Source organism: Suricata suricatta, chromosome 9 (genome assembly GCF_006229205.1).
Source record: "Suricata suricatta isolate VVHF042 chromosome 9, meerkat_22Aug2017_6uvM2_HiC, whole genome shotgun sequence".
Classification (NCBI taxonomy): Eukaryota; Metazoa; Chordata; class Mammalia; order Carnivora; family Herpestidae; genus Suricata; species Suricata suricatta.
In genome coordinates, this window is record NC_043708.1 from 106,161,069 (window position 1) to 106,181,194 (window position 20,126).

The 20,126-nt window shown below is 40.1% G+C and overlaps 1 protein-coding gene across 2 annotated transcripts in view; it reads left to right on the top strand.

Moving 5' to 3' along the window:
* GLCE (glucuronic acid epimerase) overlaps positions 1 to 18,317 on the top strand; it is a 106,088-nt gene extending 87,771 nt beyond the window's left edge. For both annotated transcript variants that reach the window (XM_029952106.1, XM_029952105.1), the window contains 3 exons: positions 5,126 to 5,722; positions 8,572 to 8,817; positions 14,376 to 18,317. In XM_029952106.1, the coding sequence (XP_029807966.1) occupies positions 5,140 to 5,722; positions 8,572 to 8,817; positions 14,376 to 15,400 (1,854 nt within the window). In that variant the 5' untranslated portion in view covers positions 5,126 to 5,139 and the 3' untranslated portion in view covers positions 15,401 to 18,317. The remainder of the gene's footprint in view (positions 1 to 5,125; positions 5,723 to 8,571; positions 8,818 to 14,375) is intronic.
* Positions 18,318 to 20,126: the final 1,809 nt, after the last annotated feature.

Below are 20,126 nucleotides of genomic sequence, written 5' to 3' on the forward strand. Positions count from 1 at the left end.
AGGATGGAAAATAATTGCATATGTTAAAAAATATGAAACTTTATAAAGTAAAGAAAAAACATTTTTAGCTGGGTTATATGATAGGTTATTTACTTTTTACTTTAACTCCTCAGAAACCACTTGATGAGTCACCATAAATGAGACTGCATTTGAGCACTGAATTAGGGTAATGAATCTGATCCCTTCATTGTAGAGTCTCAACTTTTTCTTCTTACTACTAGAAGATAATGTATTTGGGGGCGCCTGGGTGGCTCAGTCGGTTAAGCTTCCGACTTCAGCTCAGGTCATGATCTCACAGTTTGTGAGTTCGAGCCCCACGTCGGGCTCTGTGCTGACAACTCAGAGCCTGGAGCCTGCTTCAGATTCCGTGTCTCCCTCCCTTGCTCATGTTTTCTCTCACTCCCTCTCTTTCTCTCTCTCTCTTTCTCTCTCTCTCCCCCCCCAAAATAAACATTAAATTAAAAAAAAAAAAAGAAAAGAATGTATTTGGTGTTACCTTGCACAGTATGAATCACTAGGTCCCTATGAAACATATACCTGAATATAATGCTTGTCTAAATTAGTAAATTTCTTGAGATACCTGGGTGGCTCAGTCGGGTAAGCCTCCGACTTTGGCTCAGGTCATGATCTCACAGTTCATAGGTTCAAGCCCCACATAGGGCTCTGTGCTGACAGCTAGCAGAACCTGGAGCCTGTCTTTGGATTCTGTGTCTCTGTCTCTCTGATCCTCCCCTGCTCACGCTGTATCTCTTTGTCTCTCAAAAATAAATATAAAAATATATTAAAAAATAAATAATTTAAAAAATTTACTTTCATGAGGGATCACATAAATGCTAACTTTGATATTTTTAAAAATTTTCTTCTGCATCATTAGCCACTCTTTTTCTGTAACAGAATTCTTTTTCATATGGGGCTGTTGGCTGCTTCTCTTACAAGGCCAGGTAGATAAATAAATTCTTTCATTTCGTTACCAGTTTGCACCAGCTCAGTCAGAAGATGACATCAGGGCTTTTTTTTCTGACTTTCTCCTCTTTGAGTATCATTGGAGGCTCAGATTTTTTTTTGTTTCAGTGTGTTTCAGTTAACAGTCATAATTCTCACAACTTTGGCTAATGGGGAAAGAGATCTTTCAGGGGGATTCTTGTGTCTTTTTGCTATGATACTATTTTTAATTACAGAAAAGTTCAAACAAATGAAAGTATAGAGAATAATGTAGTGAACCTTCAATATATCTTTCGGTTTCAACTATTGTCAGTGTTTCTCATCTCATTTTATCTTTCTCCTTCTGCTTTTTTTTTTTTTGTCCCCTGGGTTATGAGCCCATTGATATTTATTAAGTTTTCTTTATTTTCGGGCATGACAGGTCCCTAGACCTGGAATCATCCATTTCTCTAAGAAGCCCTCATTGCTTTTGTTACAGAATTGATAACTAAAATATGGGCATAGAGGTTATTGAAACTTTTTTTTTCGTTTTTCCCCAAACCTTTTTATTTTCATTTTTTTCTTTATTTTCCCACCTTGTGTCTCATTATAATTGTAGCCTAGTTCCATAGGCAGGTTTACTCTCATTTGAGTCAGAGAGAAAGGGCACTTCTCAAAATTGGGACAAAAAATCTTTATGTTTCTATTTTAATTGGTCTAAATGTTAGGTAGACCTGAGAAATGATTCAAATGTTGACACATAAGTGTTTTTAACAGAGGACTGCTTTTTTTTTTTTTTTTAAAGATAAACGCCATTTAGTGTGTTGGTTTCCTTGTACTATAACATAAAGAAATCTTTTATAAGTATATGACTTCTGAAGGTTCACTCTACTATGCTTTGATTTTTTAGCATTCAGTAAATTTTCTAGTAATAACAATGCAGATGATAAAGTGTTATTGGATTATTGGATTCTGGCTCTTAAATCTGTGTATGATTTCCAAGATGGACCAAAACCCTGTTTTTGCCTACGTTCCCTCTTGATGCCTTACTGGAATAAAATCTATAGAAATAAGAAATGAAGAAACCAATAACAATCAATAGGAAGAATACCAAGGAGTGATAATTGAAGAGGCTTCTGGATCTCTGTTCGAGTACGAGAAGGCTCTCATTTCTCCACACTGTCATCCCTGCACTTAGACTTCTTAATAGCAGGCATGAACCCCAGGCCAAACATCAACAGATTTTCTTTAGAGAAATTGAGAAAAGCTAAGGCTCCTAAAGTACAACTTATATCTCCATAACAAAAGAAAAAAGCCATCTTTCTTCTGGCATTTAGAAGGCCTGCTGGCCCCCCACCATGCATCCTAAAGGACCCCTGCCAGTCAGCCTGTGCCTTCCCCACACAGAGCCCTTCTCAGAGCAGTCTAGCCGGAAGTCAGACCATCTAAAAACGATAGAGGAAATCTGTGTTGGCCAAAATGAATCATTCAAATGTAAATATAAATGAGTAACCAAAGATCACCAGGCATGTGAGAAAAACGGATGGCATGAAAGCGAGACTAAAATAAACAGAAAAATTGTCACTGGAGAAAATAGAGCTAATCAGAGACAACAAGAAAGGAACTCTAATATACTCAAAGGCTGCAGGAAGAGAACTACACCCATTAAACAAAAATAGGAGAACACACATTTTCAGATTGAAAGGGCACAACAAGTGCTGAAATAGTGAATCAAATATCATAATGTAATACTTTCTTGGGAAGCTACAGAATTTTAAGGATAAAAAATTCAGAGAAAAATCATGTCAAAGTGACAAGTATCATATTGAAATGAAACCTCTCATCAGTAACTTTAAAAACTTTTTTTTTAAGTGAGCAAGGGAGGGGTAGACAGGGAGAGCGAGAATCCCAAGAAGACTCTGCACTCCCAGCACAGAGTCTGATGCGGTGCTCAAACTCCCAAACCTTGAGATTATGACCTGACCCTAAACCAAGAGTTGGATGCTCAACCAACTGAGCCACTCACACACCCCCTTCTCATCAGTAATTCTTAATACTTAAGATAATAAAACACGGCCTACAACTTTTCGAAAGAGAATAATGTGTAACCAGGGATTCTATATCTTGCCAAACTGTAAATCAAAGGTGAGAGCAGACTGAAGTTTATTTTAGACATATAAAAACTCAAAGGTACCTTCTCTTGGAATTAAATGAGTGAGGGCACCTGGCTGGCAGTCAGTAGAGCATGTTACTCTTAATCTTGGGGTCATGAATTCAAGTGAGAGAGAGAGGGAATTACACGTTCATTATCAACTTTCTTTTTTAAAACTACTTATTTATTTTTGAGAGAGACAGCACAAGCAGGGGAGGGGCAGAGAGAGAGGGGGACAGAGGATCTGCTGACAGCAGAGAGCCAGATGCAGGGCTGAGACCCACGGATGGACTGTAAGATCATGACCTAAGCCAAAGTCAGATGCTTAACTCACTGAGCCACCCAGGCACCCCTCACCATCAGCTTTCTTAAAAAGTGGAAAATTATTGTGTAGTTTTTCATTAAACATTTTCTTTTTGGGGTTTGATTTTTCTTTTTTAAGTTTCATTGCTGCCAAGAGTATTGAAAGAAAAAAGGGGATGAATAGTTACAAACAGTAAAATAAGTAGTTGTAGATATACACATAAAATGAATTATAGAGCTACTGTGGCAAAAGTGAGGAGACTAATCCCATAATTTTCCATTGTTCCCAATGACTTCAGCAAAAGGCAACTCAGGACTCCTACATTGTAATCACAACTGGCTAGTACATTATATGGCCGGCAGGGGCAACAGCATCAGATTCTTCTCCCGTTTTGACTAGAGTGACATGATCTGGCTTACATTTAAAAGCATCATTCTGGGGCACCTGGGAGGCTCAGTCAGGCGTCCGGCTTTTGATTTCAACTCTGGTCATGGTCTCGCTGTGCGTGAGTTCGAGCCCTCACTGTGCTCACTGTCAGCGCAGAGCCTACTTGGGATTCTCTTTCTCTCTGCCCCTCCCGTACCCACTTTATCTCTGTATCCATCAAAATAAATAAACTTAAAAAATAAAATCATCATTCCAATGGCTATGTTGGGAATAGACTTGGGGTAGGATAGTAGAGCAAGGATAGAAATAAGGAGACCAGTTTGGACATCATCAGATTCTAAGTGAAAGATGGCAGTAGCTCTGATGTAGCAATGATGGAGTTGGTTAAAAGAGGTCAGAGTCTGGGTATAATTTGAAGGTAGAACCACTGGCGTTTCCTGACTAATTGGATACGGGGTGAGTAAGAATGGAGGAGAGGTTTCTGGTGTGAGCCATAGGAAAAGAGAAACAGATTGGGGGGAAAGATCAGGAGTTAAGGTTTGGGTGTTTCAAAAGCCCATTTGATCTCCAAGTAAAGATCTCAGCCACTTGGATTGATACTTAGATGTATATGTCTGCAGTTCTGAAGAAAGTTCTGGCTTACAGATGGAATTTGGGAAGTAGATAGCATATAAAGTGTATTTAAAGCCATGAGGTTGGATGAGATCGCCTAGGAGTGAATAGAGATGAAGAAAGAGGCATGAGGACTGAGACATTAAGGCACACTAACACTTAAGGTCTAGGGAGATGAGAAAGAATGGCCGGAGATGACTGAGGAGGAGCAGCCAGTGGCATATAAGGAAGTCCGTGAGAGGATGGTGCCCTGCAAGCCACGAGAAGAAAGTGTTTCCAGTGGGAAAGAGTTTTTGACTGTTTGCGCTGCCGAGAGAGCAGTAGGATGGGCACTGAGTTCCCTGTTGGGTTTGGCAGCATGGATATCAGTGTTTACCTTCACAAAAGCCACTGTGTACAGTTTTCAAACAGCTACTAACTTGTTCGGACAATAATAATGTATTAAGTTATTTGGGGCCACGGACTTAGGTCCTTGATATTTCTTTTAGCCTGGGGACTTCGAAACAATTACTAAGATACTAAGTATCTTAATTACTAAGGGCCATAAACAGAAAGTTTGAGAATCTCTACTTTAGAGGATCATGCTAAGTATTTTAAAAGTTTGAGTTAGCAATTTTAAATCTGATCAGATTACTGCAGTGAATAAAATTGCCCTAATGTGGTTCAGTATTTAAAAAAATAAAGAAAACCTTATCCTGTGAAATGTCTGCAGCACATCTTTGCATGAATTTTTCTTCTTGCCTCCATAGGTATGGTCTGAAATATGCGTTGCTTGGCAGCTCGGGTCAACTATAAGACTTTGATTATCATCTGCACACTCTTCACTTTGGTCACAGTACTTTTGTGGAATAAATGTTCCAGCGATAAAGCTATCCAGTTTCCACGGCACTTGAGTAGTGGCTTCAGAGCGGATGGATTAGAGAAAAGAGCAGCAGCATCTGAGAGTAACAACTATGTGAACCACATGGCCAGACAGTCTGAGGAGGCATTCCCTCAGGAACAGCAGAAAGCACCCCCTGTTGTTGGGAACTTCAACAGCAATGGGGGAAGCAAGGTGTTAGGGCTCAAATACGAAGAAATTGACTGTCTCATAAATGATGAACACACAATTAAAGGGAGAAGAGAGGGGAATGAAGTCTTCCTTCCATTCAGTTGGGTAGAGAAATATTTTGACGTGTATGGAAAGGTGGTTCAGTATGATGGCTACGATCGGTTTGAATTCTCTCACAGCTATTCCAAAGTCTATGCGCAGAGAGCCCCTTATCACCCTGATGGTGTGTTTATGTCCTTTGAAGGCTACAATGTGGAAGTCCGAGACAGAGTCAAGTGCATAAGTGGAGTTGAAGGTTGGTATTTGTCTACTCCTCTGCCTTTTTCTATCTTGATTGTGTTGAGGAATAAGAAAATTGTAGGTGTGAATTACATAGCAAGGACATCCATGGCTTACTTTCAGGAGACCATTCATCACTCTGACTTAGCAAGGTGGACCAGGTCAACTCCGAACCTGGGGCAGCGTTCTGGATGATGTGATTTGAGGGGCTGCAAGACCATGCCTGAGCAAATAGGATTATTCCAGTAACCTGCCTAGGTCAAGGCACAGCATCTCCAAAAATTTTGCGTTAAAATATACAATTATTGCCCTATGAGAGGAAACCAGTGGACCGATGTACCAAAGCAGTCTTACTACCTAGATTTAGCCAGGTAGCCTCTCTGGATGGAGGTTTAAAGTCGTCAGAATAAGGTAACACACAGGCACCATTTTCTCCGAACCTTTATAGTACACTCCTACAGTCTGTGGCATGTTGTCTTTAAACCCGAAGCGTGGGAGTTCGTGATGAGTATAATTAGTACATTTTGGAATTTGTATTTCAAACCTAAGATTGATCAGAACGCCAAATTGAATTTGACTTTGAAATACATCATTTAATCAGAGGAAAGAACTTAGTGTGTTTTAAGGTTACTTTGCTTAGTTTAAATTTTATTTTCCTCATTCTATAAAAAGTGATTTTAATTTCATAATTTTTAAAGTTTTTTTTAATAATATCTTTACCAAATGTTCAGAAGAGGGAAGGGCCAAATTCACATATATTCATACCACTTCAAGATAATTGTTACCATTTTATTTATTTTCTGGAGGTCTTTGTACTTAGGTCTATGTTTTAACATAGTTGTAATGATACTTCCGTACAGTGTCCAAGATGGTAATGTTTTCTTAGAGATTTCAGAGATATCCATCATCAAGCCTTTTCATGTAAATTATGTAAAATGTATAAAATTAATAGATGTTTGAATGCTAAAGAAAAAGTAAAAAGCACCCATAACCACTGTTAATAGGTTAATGTGTTTTCCCAATCTTTTTGTTGTTGTTTTTTAAAATACAGAGCATGCTGTGTAGTCAATTTTGTATGTTCCTTTATTCATCTAAAATATATTGATTATTCCCCCTTGCTTTTAAATATTTACTGAATATGTTAATGACTAATATTCATAGTAGGAATATGCCATGATATAGGATATATATTTAGCCTTTCTCTTTAGTTGGCCGCTTAGGTCATTTCCAGTTTTTTTGCTTTTATACATAATGCTATTGATATTCATAGTTCATCATTTCTATTTTAATTAATATTCTAAGAGTAGTTTCGTAGGAAATAAATTGTCATTTAAATAATAGAAATTGATCTATTTTGTTAAACTGCTTTCCAAAGAGGTTGAACTACTCATGTTTCCAGTAGCAGAGCATGAGGCCACTCTGGTCACCCAGCTCTTGCCATCATGGAACGGGGTTTTTTGTTTTTACTGTTTCTCTTTAAGGAGCATTGTTTTTTTTAATCTGTTTACAAAGGATCTCATGATTTGCTTCTGTAACAATTAGTAAAGTCAGGTATCTTTTTCATATGCTTTAAATCATCATAAAATGATCTTCATGTTGTTTCCCCCTTTTTCTAATGTACTTAAGTGGGCTTTTTAAATATTTGTGTGAACTTTTATGTATATAGTAAGGTTAATAATACTTTGTTGCATTTGTTAAAGGTATTTTCTTCATTTTGGTTATCTTTTTACTTGTGATTTTTTAGTTTTAGAGGTTTTTAGTTTATTTACTAAACTCACAGATTTTTTTTTTGTTTTTACGTTTATGCTTAGAAAGTCATTGTCACATTATGATCAGCTGTTCATCTGTATTTTCTCTATTAGTTTTATTAGGGTTTTGGTTTTTTACATTCAGCTTTTTAGGCCAGCCAAATAGATTTGTATTTTGGTAAATGGTACAAGGTCGGTATAATTTCAGATTGCTCCCCTCACATGTATTGCATAATCTTTTTTCCCCACTGATTCATGATGCAACCTTTGTCATTATATTAAAAGCTTATCTGTAGCTTAGGTTACTATAGTTCCTAATTCCTTAAACTGTTTTGAAACTACATCGCACATATGATTTTGTAGGTTCTTAATTTCTGCTATGTCCATCTGATGCTTATCAGTTTACTTCAGCCCTGCAGAAAGGAGTTTATTTCTAAACACATAGACCATGATGCAGCAGTACAGTATTCTGTGCAATGTGGCATTATTGTATTCCCCATGTAGAATTAACACAATAAACACTAATAACAGACATTTAAAAGTTTTGCTTAGAACTTTACAAGAGATAATCCATTAATGAATTATGTCAAAAATCTCTGGTTAGATATGCAACTTTAATTCATTTAAAAAACACTCCTTGTTCTCAGGAATCACATTTTGACATAAGGATACGAAGAAGAATGGCAAACTGTGCTTATACTTTGAGAGTCGTCCCTGGCCCCGTAGCAAATTCTTTAACCCTCAGATGATACAGTTGTATCATCTTGACGGGAGAGAAAGAGGAGTATGTAATTAACATTTAAGAAAACCTCAGAATTAATATTTTAGGATAAACCTGTAGTAACATTATCTACATGTATTCAAATTGTACAAAATTTGAATGTATGAAACGGGACACCTGTAGCTATGTCAAACGTCATTGCATTTCTGTGTGTCAGATACTGAACAAGAATGAGTAAACCTTAATTGTGTTTTTCGTACCTGAGTACCTCAGGACTAGTTTTAATAATTATGAAAACAGTATAATACGAAAGCCTAAAGGCTGCCGATAACCCTATAGCATGTATACCTGGAAATGTCCAGAGGTGGGTGGTTATTTTGTTTCTCTATTTTGTAGGTGTACCTTTATCTACACAGTGGGGACCTCAGGGCTATTTCTACCCAATCCAGATCGCACAGTATGGGTTGAGTCATTACAGCAAGAACCTAACTGAGAAACCCCCTCACATAGAGGTGTACGAAACAGCAGAAGACAGAGACAGAAACAGCAAGCCGAATGACTGGGCTGTGCCAAAGGGCTGCTTTATGGCTAGTGTGGCTGATAAGTCTAGATTCACCAATGTTAAGCAGTTCATTGCTCCAGGTAAGTGATGATTATTATATGTGTCTGCTAATTTTATGTTGATTTATGGTACCTGATACTCCTTTAAAATTGCTTTTATGGTTTTAAAAAGCACATTAGCAGACCCTTTTTATTCTAGCTATATAAAGAAACAAATGGTGTCACCCAAGTGAAATCCCTAGAAAAAAAATAGCTAAAAATTCAGGGTTATTGAAAAAGAAAATTACTGTGTGAAAAGCCAAGCCAGAGACTAAATATTAAGATCCAGGTTACTACATGGTATGTGTCTCCTTCCAGGGATCTATGTCCCATAGGAATGACCCTCATTGGTTTATTACAGTATTTTGGTGCAATATTTATTCTTTAACTTTTAAACTATTTTGCATTAAGGGAGAAGTTTTCTTTATAGAGAGCCATCCTTTCCTTTGTCTGTTTTTTTACCAGCAGTTTTTGATTTCTTTCAAAATACTATGGCATTAGCAACCAGGCCTGCTTCTCATATTGAGTTTTGTTAATGCACTAGATTGCCTCAAACTTCATATAAAACCATTTCATTAATAAAGTCATTTATAAAATCAAATTAACTTTATGCAACATTTCCCCTTTTAGTAAGACAGTCTCATTAATTAGGATGTAATGTATTTTTCTCCTCTAATCAATATCCATGAGAATTAATGAGTCGATTACTTAAAAAGACAATGAAATAATTTTAGTTAGCACCTCAGGCTTAATTCTCTATGGGGGAAATGTTGTCAAGAACAGAACTGATTCCCTCCTCCCAGTTTTGCAGCTGGTAAATAAAACAAGAGTAAAGGTTATGAGACCTCTTCTGTATTCTCTCCTTGTCCTTTATTGATGACTGTGTGATTTACAGACCTTGAAAGCCACAATACAAATCTACTCATTCTAGATGGCCTTAAGCAGTAGATTTATGAGCGCTTAATGCAGTGCAAATAATGGGTGACCTTTAGTTTTTACTGTGACTAGAACTTCTTGTCTCCTGTGGTATTCTATGATATTCCAGGACATGGAGCATCTCTGCTTATTAGAAAACAGCGGGCTTGACTGGTGAGAAAATACATGGAGATGTTCAAGAATATTTAGCTTATGATACTGAAGAGGTTATTGTAGCAGAAAATGATTAGATTAAGCAAAAGGGCATTTGTTTTTGTATGTACCCAGGGAGCTTATTTTTGCACTAATTAATAATGTCTGGATTAGGGTGAGAAACAGCTCTCATCTTGATTTCACGTGTTGAGAAACTTTTCTAGAACAGTCTTTTGTTTTGAACTCTATTCTATTTAGAGCAGTAGATTTCATTGGATGCCCTGGGTAACACAAAAGAGAAGTCTCCTCATACTGTGTGAGGGACCTCACGTCAGCTCTTCATCTACAGCCCAGAGCTGGAGATCAGCTGCTTCCTAAGGTTTTTCAGTATGCGGGGGAGGGAACTCTGGGACGGGCCCTCTGTCGGTGAACACAAGCTCCTCACAGTTGGAGCTCCTTGTTGGTGGAGTGTGCTGATAGGGAACGGGGTGTTTGTTTTGCTGTCTCGGGCATGCATGGAGGTGTATTTGAGCCAAGCTGTGTGGGCAAGTTGGAGTTACATGGGAGTTGTTGCTCGGCGCAGGAAGAGGAAACCAAAGCAGTGAGACTGTTGTATTTGAAGTACAGGAAGGGAAGATGAGGCTTTTCAGAGAGTATAGGCCTCATGGGGGATAATTCAGAGAATCACTGCTGAGAAGAAATTGCAACTTGTATATGGAAGCATTGGCCTCAATGAGGTCAGTCTCTGGAGGACCAGGGGCTGGATGCTGTTGGCCTTTTAGTTTTTCTTTTGGGGACTTTACTTTTTCCCCTGAAAGGAAATAAAGCCCTCTAGAAGAAAGAACCAGAACATGGGTCTACATCACATTTTTTTTATTGTTTTGTTTGTTGAATAATGTTTTGTTACTCTCCTAATTTTAAAATTGAATGAATTGAAACTTTATACCTGTCATACCCCATTAAATTAAATTAGCTTTCCCTTTCCTGATGCACTTTCTTCACTTCATGTCCATGACCTCACTTTCTCCCCTCCCTCTGTGTAGCCATTCTTTCTCAGATTTGCTTCCCCTGTTCTGCCTGGCCCTTATCTCTCGGTATTCCTCAGGGTTCTGAGTAGGGAGGGTCTCTCAGCTTAGTAAACCTGTAGGTTAAAATGAATGAATGATAATGATTTGTGCTGTAAGTGAAAACATTGATTTAAAGACTGTTCTGAAATGTATCATCCTTTGTTGGCCTAAAGGACACATATACCAAGAATAGACACTTGTAGTAACTCCCAGGTTTAACTGTTCAGAGAGAGGAGGAGTCATGGATTTCAAAAAATGGGAAACCCAACACTTTCTATCAATAGGTTGAGAGCAGGCGTCTCCAGATAGCATAACACCTTCAATAGAGCTCAGACCTTGCCTGCTACATTTCCAGAGTGGTTACCACAACCACACTCACATCCCTTTTGCTACCATTTGGATCCTTCCAAGCGGCGTTGACAGGTTATGTAACCACTCTGTATATCTATAAAATGGGAATTAAAGACTTGGAAGAGGGTGGTGAAGACTACCATTGTTTGATTTATGTTGGGAATTGGGAAGTCTCTTCCCCTGTGTGGCTCAGTAGCCCCCTCTGGTGGTGATGGGGTTTTAGGAAAATAGTCAGTTTTTGAAAGCTTACATCCCATGACATCATTCATTACGAAGTTCTTTGAACTAATCTGTTATAGTGAAACATTATGTAATTGTGGCCATATCGTTTCATTAGATTTGTATTAATAAAGTGAAAATTAGGGAATTCTGGGAGGAAAATAGGTAATTGTGCTTCCTCCCATTTGAACTTTTTAATTTTTTAAATATTTTATTTCTTATTTTTGAGAAAGAGAGAGATAGAGTACAAGTGGGGGAGGGGCAGAGAGACAGGGAGACACAGAATCTGAAGGCAGGCTCCAGGCTCTAAGCTGTCAGCACAGAGCCCAACACAGGGCTCCAACCCATGAATCGTGAGATCTTGACCTGAGCCAAAGTCAGTCACTTAACCAACTGAGCTACTCAGAAGCCTCCCTTTGGACTTCTAAAAATGGATCACTGTTAGTCAGTTTCATGAGAATGAATTGGTCATGATTAGTAATACTGTCTTATTAATGAGGCATTACCCTAAGAATGAAAAAAATAAACACTCAAAATGTCTTCTCTGCTGAATATAATTTAAACTTGAGTGATTCGTCAGTGAATTCCGAATCCTACAGCATTCTAGGAATGTTTTATCGAGCATCAGATTCCATTTTACTGTAGCTGTAAGAAAACAATTAGTAAAGAGAGAAGTTGTATGTTCACATTTTTCTGGATAAAATGGATCTTTATTAGAAATATGCTTCTGAAATCACTTTTCAAAAAATCACTCAAAGCATCATTTGACATGTAAGTCTATCAAGATGTTCGCATTCCTTAAAAAATTTCCATGATTGTCTGTTCTGTCAAATGAAATAATTAAGAGCCTTGGATCATTTTATGTCCATACTGGTACAGTCCAGTGTTGAGAGAGGTTAACAACCAACTCAACATGCGAAGACTCTCCAAGCTGATGACACCGGGTCCACTACCATCAGTCCACATTCCATCTTTGCTCCTGGTGATACACGGAAGATTTCCTCAAAGGACTCCTCAAAGCAGATCTGATTCTGTAGCTATTTTGAGAGAAATAACTCTTCCAACGATTATGCTCGTGAGAATGCCATTTCCAGTATCCTTTCTCTTTCATGGTCTTGAACTTTGGTCCAGGAATCCTGGTTTCTGGTCCCTACTCTACCATGAAGTAGCCTTTGGCTCTGGGCAGCCCTTTTGACCTTGCAAAGCCTCCGTGTCTTCGTCTCTGAAATGGAAGTAGTAATTCCTGCTCTACCGGTCTCAGGTTATTATAAGGATCATGTGAAAAAAACACAAGTGAATGTAAACTCATATTTGCCTTTAAGGTTATATATAAGATGTACACTACGTATATTGGTGGTGCTGCTGCTGCTGCTGGTTGATTTTAATATGCTCTGTTTCTTTTCTTGGTAGATCTAGACCAGAGTGTTCAGAGAGTCTGCTTTTTGGGAGTCAGCTGTCATTGTACTATAGATATGCAAGAGACATTTCCTATTTGATAATTTGCCAGATAAAACAGCTGTCACTGTTTTATCAGCTTGTGAAGGTCAGTGGCTTCAGAGTAATAATAATCATAATCACTATCAATTTTTACTTTGTTCCAAGCCACTGTCTTTTTTCAAATCCTCACAATTACCTTGCAAAGTCATATTTAACATGTGAAACTATATCTCTTGAACATTCCAGAGCTAGTAAGTGGTAGAATAACACTTCAAACAAGGTTTTGTGGGGTTTTAATTCTGTGTTTTCCCCTTCATCTCCCCCAGTTTCCCTCACTTTTTGTTGACTACATGAGTCCATTGTTTAATTTTCAGAACTTTTATTCACAACTCCTGCAAATATCTGAAAACAAACCTATCGTTTTCAGCATCAATTAGCAGTAATTAAGAGTGTGTATTGTAGAGGGGCATCTGACTGGCTCAGTTGGCAGAATGTGTAACTCTTGGTCTCTGGGTCGTGACTTTGAGCCCCATGTTGGGCATAGAGAATACTTGAAAATAAACTTTAAAAAAAAAGTGTATTGTGAAGTCAGACAACTTGATTTCAATGTTTTGTACATCAGGCAAGTTACTTAACTCCCCTGGGTCTCAATTTGTGAACCATAAAGTAAGAGTAATAATAGCACTACTCCTATTATGAGGATTAAGTGATTTAAGACTAGTGAAGTGCTGGGGCGCCTGGGTGCTCAGTTGGTTAAGCTTCCAACTTCAGCTCAGGTCATGATCTCACAGTTTGTGAGTTTGAGCCCCACATCAGGCTCTGTGCTGCCAGCTCAGAACCTCTAGCCTGCTTCAGATGCTGTGTCTCCCTCTTGCTCTCTCTCTGCTCCTTCCCTACTCATGCTCTGTCTCAGAAATAAATAAACATTAAAAAAATTTTTTAAAGACTAGTAAAACACTTAGAATATAGTAAATACTAACTTATTTAGATTAAAATTTTTTAATTCATGTGCAGCCATTCTTCTAACCTGTCACAATATTATGTGCTAAGCCTATTTTGGCTATTTTTTTCTCTTTAAAGAATGGGTATATTAGAAAAGCCTTTGATTATTGATCAGCCAGCATTTGATCTAGAAAAGGCAGTTGGATCAACAATATTCCTTATCCATTTGCTCTTAGCCCTCTAACGTAAACTAGGCAGGCCTGATACTCATGAGCCACCACGGATGGGCTCATCAGTTCTTGTCATTTGTTCATGGCTACTTTAGTAAGACAATGATGATGACGACGATGCTATGGTTGCCTTAGTAAAACGACGGTGATGATATGGTCAACCAAAGAATTGAAGTGCTCATTTTGTAAGGTTAATGGTTATCGCGGCTGGGTTGAGGTGCAGTGTATTTTTAATACAAAGAGCCCCTATTCTAACCAGTCTTTGTTGATATATCTCCCCCTGCAGAAACCAGTGAAGGTGTATCCTTGCAACTGGGGAACACAAAAGATTTTATTATTTCATTTGACCTCAAGTTCTTGACAAATGGAAGTGTGTCGGTGGTGCTCGAGACCACAGAAAAGAATCAGCTCTTCACTGTACATTATGTCTCGAATACCCAGCTAATTGCTTTTAAAGAAAGAGACATATACTATGGCATTGGGCCTAGAACTTCATGGAGCACGGTCACAAGGGACCTGGTCACTGACCTCAGGAAAGGAGTGGGTCTTTCCAACACAAAAGCTGTCAAGCCAACCAAAATCATGCCCAAAAAGGTGGTTAGGTTGATTGCGAAAGGGAAAGGATTCCTTGACAACATTACCATCTCTACCACAGCCCACATGGCTGCATTCTTCGCTGCCAGCGATTGGCTGGTAAGGAACCAGGATGAGAAAGGGGGCTGGCCGATTATGGTGACCCGTAAGCTAGGGGAGGGGTTCAAGTCTTTAGAGCCAGGCTGGTACTCTGCCATGGCCCAAGGGCAAGCCATTTCTACGTTAGTCAGGGCCTATCTGTTAACAAAAGACCACGTATTCCTCAGTTCAGCTTTAAGGGCCACAGCCCCTTACAAGTTTCTTTCAGAGCAGCACGGAGTCCGGGCTGTGTTTATGAATAAACATGACTGGTATGAAGAGTACCCCACCACACCCAGCTCTTTCGTCTTGAATGGCTTTATGTATTCTTTAATCGGGCTCTATGACTTAAAAGAAACTGCAGGGGAAAAACTCGGGAAAGAAGCGAGGTCCTTGTATGAGCGTGGTATGGAATCCCTTAAAGCCATGCTCCCCTTGTATGACACGGGGTCAGGGACCATCTATGACCTCCGCCACTTCATGCTTGGCATTGCCCCCAACCTGGCCCGCTGGGATTACCACACCACCCACATCAACCAGCTGCAGCTCCTCAGCACCATCGATGAGTCCCCAATCTTCAGAGAATTTGTCAAGAGGTGGAAAAGCTACCTTAAAGGCAGCAGGGCAAAGCACAACTAGAGCTCGGAACCAAATCGTCTTTCAGCCTCTGTTGTACACAAGCATGGGCTCTGTGTCAGCAGAGCACAGGCACGTTTCAGAAGGTTGTGTACTAGGTTTTTGTGGATTACCTCCAAGTGATACGTGAAACCCATCTTCGGAGATCATTGCGTTCTCTGGGTTGGGTGTTTTGAAACCTAGGTGGCCCTAGGAGCAGAAAAGTGTTTAGTTGATGGCTGAACAAAGATGTTTAACTTTGCCTTGCTTATCCCCCTCTGCAGTCCCACAGGTAGTCCCGTCCCTCTGGGTTTGGGGAAGACACTGGTGAGTAGCTGTTACTGGCCAACTGTCTAGCGCTTACCTGAAAACTTAGTATGGGTCTCTCTTAAAATGTGACTATTTATGTTTATGTTGGAAGCAAACTTTAAAAAACTTACGTGCTGTAATCTGGTAAATGTGTACTCACAGCCTGAATAGTGGACTGTGTGCGACTTTTTAAAATGGTGTTTCTTTTCTATTTTTCTGGGCAAATTTCGTGTTGCGTTTGTTGAATTTTGTTATATATGGAGAATATTTTGAATGTATGGTTTTCTTGAAACGTGTATATTAAAAACACAACCAGTGTTCAGGCTTCACAGTTATATAATGTAAGCACAACTAAAATGAAACTTTACCTGCACAAGAAATCACAAAAATACTATCTGTTTTATGAAACTTGATCTACAATCAGTAAAGATGTGATAATCAGTCTATCCCTCCCCACCCCCACTGTGATGGTTTCTTTTTGTCACTGTCTAGAATTCTGTATTTCATTTCAGACTACACTTGAGAGTTTTCTCTATTTCAGGGGGACATTTTTGGGACACTTTGGAAATTTTATTTAAGGAGGTAGTCCACTCCCACGGCCCTTTCAGGATTTTTACCCCTCTGTGAAGAAACATACTCTGTCAGATATTACAAGAATCATAGCAGGTTTTTTCCCTACTTTTAGGTCATTCTTGGTTGTCAACTTTCCAGACCATTGACTCTGCACATCTGTGTTTTTCTTTTACAATTTTAATTTTAAATTATCTCAGCTCTTGGGTAGAAGTGATTGATGCTACCACTTTCCTTGTACGTGTGTAGCCAGACGTTTATTTTGGATTTCCATCCCACCAGCTCACATCAGTTGGTTCACAGCCCTCACACCCTGGGCAGTGTCCGTATCAAGCGAGGTTGATTTTGCTGTTTTTGTTTTAGTGTGTGACACACACCAGATCGCTGCTGTAACTTACACGGATTGAAATATGAGATCCCCCACTTTCAGGAGACGGAGTCTGACAAACACATTACGTCTGTCCGCGGCGTGCACGAGATGCACCTCGAGAGCCCACATACTGCGTCTTCATTTGAACTCAGAGCCACACTACTTAGAAATCGGGAAGTGTAGACATCTGTATGAGTGTAATATATATGCAGAATGTATATGTATCAGTGGCAAAGGGAGCAGGCACAGAGAAAACGATACAGATGTGCACTGAAGACGGTATTACGCCAGCCACAGAAAAGTAAGCTTAAACTCCCAAGTTAACGTGGCCACAACTCTACTTTGCCCACAGCAGAGCAGTTGCGGGTTATTAAGTTCCCCCTAGCTTCTGACCTGTGTAGTTCTACATTAGATGTCTCAACAAGAATATCTGGACTCCTTTTTTTTTTTTCCCCAGTGTTCAAAAATAAACTTTCTCTAATCTGGAAACGTTTTTTACTTCATCTTGTTTGGTATTATCTCGAACGGTCCAGACCGCTGCCTTGTGTTTGCACACTGGTACTTCAGACCAAGGGAACCCGCAAAAACAGCGTGGTACTGCTTCCGTGACAAATACCAGTGCCTTAACGACGTGGCTGTCCTTTTCCACTGAAAAAGGAAAGACATTCTGATCTAGAAATGGCGTTGCTGTTTCATGGCTGTTGGTTTCACACTGCCTTCCACGTTGCAACAGCAACTTGATTTTTCTTGTGATCCCAGAATTTTCTAAGAGGATATGTTGAACTTGCGGCAGCACCGCCAGTGTAGACCACTGGTTCTCAAACTTTAGGTGCCTCAGAATCACCTGGGAGCTTCCCGAAATTCAGATGCCGGATATTCACTAAATCTGCCTGTGAAGCCTGAGAATCTGCGTTTTTAACAAGCATTCGGGTCATTGTCACGCATGTGACCTGCGGGGCAGGCGCGGAGGAACACTGCCCAAGACCATCGATTGCGTTTTAGTCCCGAAACACCTACAGAGTTCCCTAGGGTTTTAAATCATGCGAAATGTTTACTTATTCTGAGCTTAGAAGAATGGGGAAGGTATTTTACTTGTGTTTTCTTTCTTTCGATGTGTCTTTGTTTTAAGATAATGGGTACTGGTTCTTCGCATTTATTTTGAGTTTAGCTTTGATGTTAAATTAAATCTGTTGCCACTTCAGTTGCAAAACCAGCCAGAAGTTTCCAGATAATGGTCAAGTTTGACCCTTTAGGATTATTGTACATAAAGGCTTCATCCAAAAACCACCCAGTGTCTGTGAACAAACACAGAAGTGAGACACAAGCACAACTCTCCAGGTGTGGCGGGCCTTTTCTTTGTCGGTGTGCAAACTTTCACCGAAAGCTGCTATTTTCATGCTCGTTGTATTTGTTTTTCTTGTCTCTCCTCCATTTTCCATGTGGGTTAGATGCCATGTGTTAAATATGCAATAAAGTGTTTACCGGACACCCTTGTGAAGGGCGGTCCTTTGTAAAGCTGTACAGACTTTGCAATTTAAGCACAACGTGCACATGTTAGTTTTCTATACAGCAAAACTGGATTTTTTGCAGATGGAAAGGTATTTTGTTTCTATACAAAGTAAATGGATTGTTTGTGCTTAATGTAAAGCTGCTTTATAAAATTGTAAAATAAAGTTTTTATCTTAAAAGGAATATCTCTGGAGATTTCTTCCTTCTCAAACCTGAGATTTTTTTTTGAGCCCAGTAAGCAGATTTCTGACGATTTTCTGTTCATCCAGTGATAACTAGACAGTAAATGCTCATTAAAGGTGTATCGGGCCCTTTAAGACAGAGTGGGGAAGGGCCTGTCCCGTGGGCCTTACCCCTGGGAGTTTAATGTACGGGGGGCACAGTATCTGCAGAATAGTCTCAGAAACGTAAACTGCCAGGCTGTGGCTAGTCAGGAAGGGTGTCATGGAGGAGGCTGCACCTACGTGGGGGCTTCCGTTCCGGGTGGCAGGTAGAAGAAGAGGAAGGGGTAACGGGCAAAACCAGGGTGCCCTTTGCCATGCTGATTCAGGCTGGCAACCTTTTTTGTCTGACTCAGATTTATTTGGGTTTGTCCTTCTGTATTTTCTGCACTTGCCTCTTCTCCAGAACAATAAGCATTATTTAATCTCCCCCCCCCCCCCCCCCCGTGATAATATACACTCCTGAATACATGTAAGACCAGAGACCAGTCTGGGTTGATGTTATGTCTCATTGCACAGTATCTTTTGGGTTATAAACATCGCACACCATTTGTATGATGGAATTCCAGTGGATCGCCAGGCAGCTCTTCTAGCTGATGGCTGCACATATTTTGTCAAGCTACTAATCACATCCTTGGCACCTCTTTTCTTTCTCTCTCCTCCTCGGTTGGGGAATGGCCATAGGTTGTAAGCCATTCTTGGTCTGGATGAGGGCTCAGGCTGCTCTTGCTTTGATTAGCTATTTAGAGCCAAACTGTTAATACATTGGCCATTCTGCTTTGGCACACTAAACCTCTTCTGTGTCTCCCTGTTACCTTGAGAGGGGACAGCTCTCCATGCCACCGAGGACTTTTCCCAGAGTCTGAGGAGCTCTTCTGACCTGAGAATGGCTCCTTCCCCATAGGAGCCTTACAGACTGTTAGACCAGGGGGGAGTCCCTCAAGCTGAGCCAATGAATGTCTTCCCCAGGAATCCAAAATTGGGAAAGGTCTGAAAACTGAAGCAGACACAGAGTGAAAAGAAGAGATGAAGACAGAATCTTGTCAGTGCTTCGGGCCCTGGATCCCATGCATTTCTGAGGCCAGCTGCATTCCTCTGGTTCTGTGAGACACCACTGTATTCTTAGGATGCGTTCCTCAAGCGAGCTCAGTGTCGCGTTACTTTACTGAACCCCACGTTGAGGCACCAATTGTAACCCAACGGCCCGGGGCATCGCCTGTTTCGTCCGCCCCGACCGACCGGCAGGGTGGAGAGGAGAATCGTCTTGGGTCCTTTTCCTGAGGGAGGGAGAGAAAAAGGGGGCAGGAGAGGGAGACGCAGAGAGTAAAGACAGAACTCACGGTTCTCCGATCAGGCGAAAGAGCGAAAGAGTGAGCGTTTATTCAAAGAACTGTTCTTTATATAGTCTTCAGGGGGGGAAGACAAGGCAAGCTGACCTAGGCAGGCTACAGAGTCGAATGCATATCAAAGAAGCGCCCAGACTTTGCCTCAGCAATCTTGGGGGATGGAGAACTAACACTGAATACAGTTTTGATCTTTTGTGTGCCTTGGCCACTCACGTCTAGCTCAGCAAGACAGTCGCTAAAGTTATTTTGACCAGGAAATGGCAATCTCCAGCCTCCAGATGCAAATGTTGTTTACTGGCTCACTCAACGGAGTGATAATCCTTGCCTGAGGCAGACAGAAAACTTGGTGGCCCCGACAGGTCCTCCCTTTAAAACTGATTTTTAAAAAGCTCCTAATAGGCAAGGAATGGACCGTGCCTGGCTTG